The sequence below is a fragment of the Bidens hawaiensis genome, unplaced genomic scaffold (assembly GCF_021521415.1).
Source record: "Bidens hawaiensis isolate Kalapana, Puna unplaced genomic scaffold, B.hawaiensis_p1.1 tig00017358_1, whole genome shotgun sequence".
In the NCBI taxonomy this organism is placed as follows: Eukaryota; Viridiplantae; Streptophyta; class Magnoliopsida; order Asterales; family Asteraceae; genus Bidens; species Bidens hawaiensis.
In genome coordinates, this window is record NW_027492632.1 from 364,793 (window position 1) to 370,502 (window position 5,710).

General features: G+C 35.8%; 1 protein-coding gene across 1 annotated transcript; it reads right to left on the bottom strand.

Moving 5' to 3' along the window:
• Positions 1-787: 787 nt before the first annotated feature.
• Positions 788-4,001, bottom strand: LOC143553798 (DEAD-box ATP-dependent RNA helicase 37-like). Its single transcript, XM_077043698.1, has 6 exons — positions 3,109-4,001; positions 2,912-2,995; positions 2,556-2,798; positions 2,314-2,481; positions 1,473-1,586; positions 788-1,387 (listed from the first exon to the last, which is right to left on the bottom strand). Exons 1-6 carry the CDS (start codon positions 3,838-3,840, stop codon positions 881-883), a joined length of 1,848 nt encoding a protein of 615 aa, XP_076899813.1. The 5' UTR covers positions 3,841-4,001; the 3' UTR covers positions 788-880.
• Positions 4,002-5,710: the final 1,709 nt, after the last annotated feature.

Sequence of the window (5,710 nt, forward strand, 5' to 3'; positions counted from 1 at the left end):
ATGACCTTCCTAGTTTACACTAATAAACATTGACAGATGAAATAAATGAGACATCTTTGAGCAGCGAGTTTATCACATCACATTTCGCATCTTTACAATGATTCTATACACAATCTAAAAAATAAGCCATGTTGCATCTTTGGGGCTAATATTGGTGGAAAAAAAATAATTCTCAAATCCTAATTGCTTAACACAGCAAAGGCTAATAGCCGAATTACACACTAAATTAAAATTTATTTCACATTTGTTTTCGACGTTACCCCTAGAGTCAAAGAGATTACAGATGACGCGTTTTCAAGTTGTCCAACGTCCGTGTCGCCCCTCGTCATTAAAATGCTCTATTAGTTGATGCTTATTAGTGAATGATACAAATGTCACAACTAGACAATTGTCGGTGACGAATGTCACAGCTTATGATTCATGAGATTCTTCAAAAATATAAAAAAAATACATAAAAAGGTTCATTGTGATTTGAGAACCGGTGATAACGAATATCATCACTTGAGATTTCACAAAAATAATCAATGACCAATCTCACGACATACTTGAAGTTAGCTTCGTTTGTGGAACTAGCGCATATATCATTATATAATATCCAATTATCCAGTAAAAAATGAAAAGAGTAACAAGTATAAATAGAAAAATAAAAATAAAGCATTTCAGTCATTGTATTCATCATCATCATACCAATCCAACTGATATCAAACTTAAGCATCAGAAATATAATTAACTTCAGACAAAAATGGGTAAACCCATATACTTAGTATACCAAACCAAAACACATGTCAACACATTAATTATAATCCTTAAATCTCTGCGAAAAATGATAAACATGCCGATCAAATATCAATCGGTACATTTATTTTAGAACCCAGTTTAACTAGTCCCAAGCACTCGGTACACCACCACCGCCACTATAGCCGCCGCCACCATATCCACCGCCACCACCACCATAGCCGCCACCTCCATAGCCACCACCACCATAACCGCCACCACCATATCCGCCGCCACCATACGAGCCTTCCTTTCTAAAGTCACGGCCACCAAACCGCCCACCTGACCGTCTATTCTTACCACCACCATACGAAGGTCGACTGGCATAGCGAGTAAGCCACGCAGGTACTTCTTGATTAGCTTCTTGGATTAAATCAGATAAGCCTTTTGCTATCGACATATTATTCTCATTAAAGAAAGCTGTAGCCAAGCCCGTTTTCCCAGCCCGGCCTGTTCGTCCTATCCGATGCACATAATCGTCAATATCATTAGGAAGGTCAAAGTTGACCACGTGAGAAACATGAGGGATATCGAGACCACGAGCCGCCACATCTGTTGCAACCAGTATCGGTGTGTTTCCGCTTTTAAATGATCTCAGTGCTTGTTCTCTTTCCTGCATAGATTTGAAAACAATATGTGACTTTTTTTAAAAGTCAAACAGGCAGAGTTGACCATGTGGAATATCATATCTGACTTACGGGTTGTGATCTGTCACCGTGAATTGTTGTTGCGGGAAACCCGTTACTGTAAAGCCAATGTTCAAGTGAATCAGCTCCCTTCTTGGTCTCAACAAATACTAATGTAAGACGTTGCTGCAAACATTTAAATTTAGGTAAGTTGTAATCATATATTATTATGTGTTTAATGTTTAATGTGCATTTATATGAATCTAGAATTATATATAATTAAGCTTGTAAACAAACCGAACGAACACGAACGAAGCATTTACGGGTTCATTTGTTTAACTTACCCGAACAAACAGAACATGAACTAAACAAATGAGGTTTTCTTGTTCGTGGCCGTTCGTTAAGAAAATTTGCATGTTCATGTTCCTTTTTGTTTGTTTTTGTTTGTTACTTAACAGTTTAAATGATAAATATAAATGATAAATGAACAGTTCAAGAACAAACATAACTAACCAACCATAGATGAACGGTCATAGCTGAGCTAAAACTATTTAAATGTAATGTGTTGGGACTAAAAAGTTACTAAAACTACACGAAGTTGTAATGGGCCAGAAATTTTAGATAAAATATATTAATGAACTAAAAACAAACGGAAACTACTGAACATAAACGAACTTACATGAACGACTATAACCAAACGAACATAAAAAATTTAAATAAACAAACATTCACGAGCATAAATGAACCACCGAGACATGCGTTCATGTTCTTTTGTTTAACTAAATGAACAAAAATTTCTGTCCATGTTCACTAAATGAACAAACTTCCAGTGGAATGGTTCGCAAATTGTTCACTAATTATTCAGTTCGCTTACAAGCCTATATATAATATGTGTTTAATTACTTCATGTTACCTTTCCATTAGATCCCGCATCCCTTTGAGCATGAAGAAGATCCATAAGATGGCTTCTTTTATCGCTTTCTTGAACAAATTCTACTCTTTGAACAATCAAATCAGTACTTGAACCGACTCGTCCGACCGTTAGAAATATGTAATTCGAAAGAAAATCAGACGCCAATCTCTACACAACAAACAAAAGTCGTATGAAAAAAAATAATTATTTAACAAATTGAATTATTGATGATGGTGAAGAACCTGAATTTCACGAGGAAATGTGGCACTAAACAGCATCGTTTGTCTTTCGCCCCGTGGCGGCATATCGGTTTGCTCCACAATCTTTCTAATTTGAGGTTCGAATCCCATATCGAGCATACGGTCGGCTTCATCAAGCGCTAAATATTTTATCATTTGTAATGACACTTTTGCCCTTTCCAATAGGTCAACCAATCTTCCGGGAGTTGCCACAAGAATGTCAACTCCTCTCTCCAGTTCCCTTAGCTGACAACGCATCATATGCCATTAAATTCAAGATCAAAATCAATGATTGATGATATCATAGTTTAAGAAAATGATGTATATATATAATATAATCAGTTTTCAATATAAATTACCTGTTGATTAATCGGTGCTCCACCATAAACGACCACCACCTTGACACCTGTCTGATAAGCAAATTTTCGAGCTTCTGCATGTATCTGCATGTGACACAACATCATCAGCCTTCTATATAAAAACATGTCAACATTATATATGAATAAAACTTAACAATGTTAGTCATGACCCATAAATGATAAATTGTAAATCAAACCTGACTCGAGAGCTCTCTAGTAGGAGATAGAATAAGTGCAAGAGGGAAAACAGTCCTGGTGCCACGTGGCTTTTGCATAGGTGGTTGTCTCATAATCCCACTGATAATAGGAAAGCAAAACGCAGCTGTTTTCCCCGAACCAGTTTGAGCACACGCCATCAAATCTCGGCCCGCTAACGAAATGGGAATTGTGTAACGTTGAACAGGTGTTGGCTTAACATATTTGCATCTCCTAATGTTTAGATTCAAAGCATCTCCCAAATCAATTTCTGCAAACGTATTAACAGGTGGCGGTACGTTTTCCCCGGTCGTTTCCACAGGAATATCCTCATAAGCATCAAAATTGATGCCATTATTTTCTTGTTCAGTTTTAGTTTCCTCAACAGCTTCTATTTCATCATTACCAAATGGGTTGGGTTCGAAATCTCTACCACCTCGACTTCCCCAACCACCACCGCCTCGACCACCGCCAGTACCGTACCCTGGTCTACCAAAATCTGACCTAGGTGCACCCCACCGTGAGCCACTTGTCTGACCACTTTGTCCTAACCTATCATTCATAGGTGGTAGGCTACCATTGGATATAGCAGGAGCTTGCTGAGATGCAGGTGGTTTGTTACGAAGATGAGGTGGCACGTAAGCGGGCTTAGCAGGAGCCGCTGAAGGGGTATTTTCGTAATTATCAGATCCGGAAGCTGCACTTTCTACAACGTCTGCCCAAGAAGTACTCATGATGTATATTATATAGCCTCAACCTTACCCAAAATCAATATCTCCAATCCTTAAGAAATGCCAAATATGTTGTTTCAGATTGCTCAAAACACCAATTGGATCCAAAAATTAACCTCCTAGCCAAACGATCAATCCCTGAAAAGATAAAACAAGAAACAAGAGCCAAAAAATCAGGAACGTAACAATATAAAGCTTTATCTCTAACAACAAATTACACATCATGTGTTTACCTAAAATTCAATATCTCATGCAAATCAAGATATCATCCAACAAATTCAAACTACTAAAACAGAAAATGCAATCCAACTGGATGAATACTAGAATCTCAAATACATGAACTGTGAATGCACAGACTATAAACAGGTCTTTGGATCAAGAACACAAAACCATACAGCCTTCACCAAAAATCAAAGCAGTAAACTTCTGATAAAGAGTTCAAGCGTTTAAACCTATATATGGAGAATGACTAGCTCCTAATACAAAGAATCCAATTCACATAAGAACACATTACAAACCTGATTTCATGAAGCAAGTAAAAACACGAAGTTTTATATCTTTCGTCAAATTATAGATCACAAATTTACCTAAAACTCAATTTCTCATGCAAATCAAGTAATCTTCGAACAAACTCAAAAGTTTAAACTCCGCTAAAATAGTAAATGCAATCCGATTGATGAATAAAAGAACCACAAATGCATGAACTGCATACCTACACGAACTATAAAGTATAAACAGATCTTCAGATCAGAAAAACTAATATACATACAGATTTTATTTAAAAAGCAAAGCAATAAACTACTGGTAATGAACAAGTTCAAGCGATCTGAATGCAGAAATCAAAATGATTAGCTCTGAATACAGACAATCAAATACACACAACAACAAACTGCGTACCAGACTTGAAAAAGTAGGTTAAAAATACATAGCTTTACCTCTTCCATTAAATTATATATCACACATTTACCTAAAACTCAGTATCTCATGCAAAATCAAGTAATCATCGAAAAAAACTTGTTTAAATACACTAATATAGTAAATGCAATCCAACTGATGAATAAGAGAATCTCAAATACATGAGCTGCATATCTACACAGACTATAAACAGGTCTTCGGATCAGGAACACTAATATAAAAACAGATTTCATCTAAAAGCAAAGCAATAAACTTCTGATGAAGGGCAAGTTCAAGAGATTTAAATGCATAATGATTAGCTCCAAATACAGAGAATCCAATACAAATAACATATCTGATTTGATGAAGAAGAAGAAAAGGCATGTAAGAAATACATAGCTTTACCTCTTCCGTCAAAATATATTTCACACGTCTACCTAACTCTCAATATCTCATGCAAAATCAAGTAATCATGCAACAAGCTTTATACTTTAAACTACACTAAAATAGCAAATGCAATCCGAATGATGAATAACAGCCTATAAACAAGTCTTAAGATCAGGAACACTAATAAACATAGAGATTTCATCTAACAGCAAAGCAATTAACTTCAGATGAAAAACAAATTCAATCGGCTCAAATGCATAATAACTAGCTACAAATACAAACAATCCAATACACATAACATAAAATTATATACCTGATATCGCACGTTTACCTAAAACTTAACATCTCATGCAAAATCAAGTAATCATCCAGTAAATGCAATCCGATTAAATAAAAACTAGAATCTCAAATGCATAAACTGCACATATCTACACAGACTACAACCTGGCCATCAGATCAGGTTTAATGAATAAACTACAGATGAAGAACAAATTGAAGCTATTTAAATGCAGAACAATTAGCTTCGAATACATGTTTACCTGAAAAAACTCAACATCTCGTGCAAAATCAATTAATCATCCAGTAAATCTAC

Bases quoted from the DNA above. Each gene is read 5' to 3' on its own strand.
- LOC143553798 (XM_077043698.1), bottom strand. From the start codon at position 3,840: ATGAGTACTTCTTGGGCAGACGTTGTAGAAAGTGCAGCTTCCGGATCT. The intron at 1,587-2,313 runs GTAACATGAAGT...AAATGTTTGCAG, and splicing joins ATGCGGGATCTAATGGAAAG to CAACGTCTTACATTAGTATT. The intron at 1,388-1,472 runs GTAAGTCAGATA...AAATCTATGCAG, and splicing joins ACGGTGACAGATCACAACCC to GAAAGAGAACAAGCACTGAG.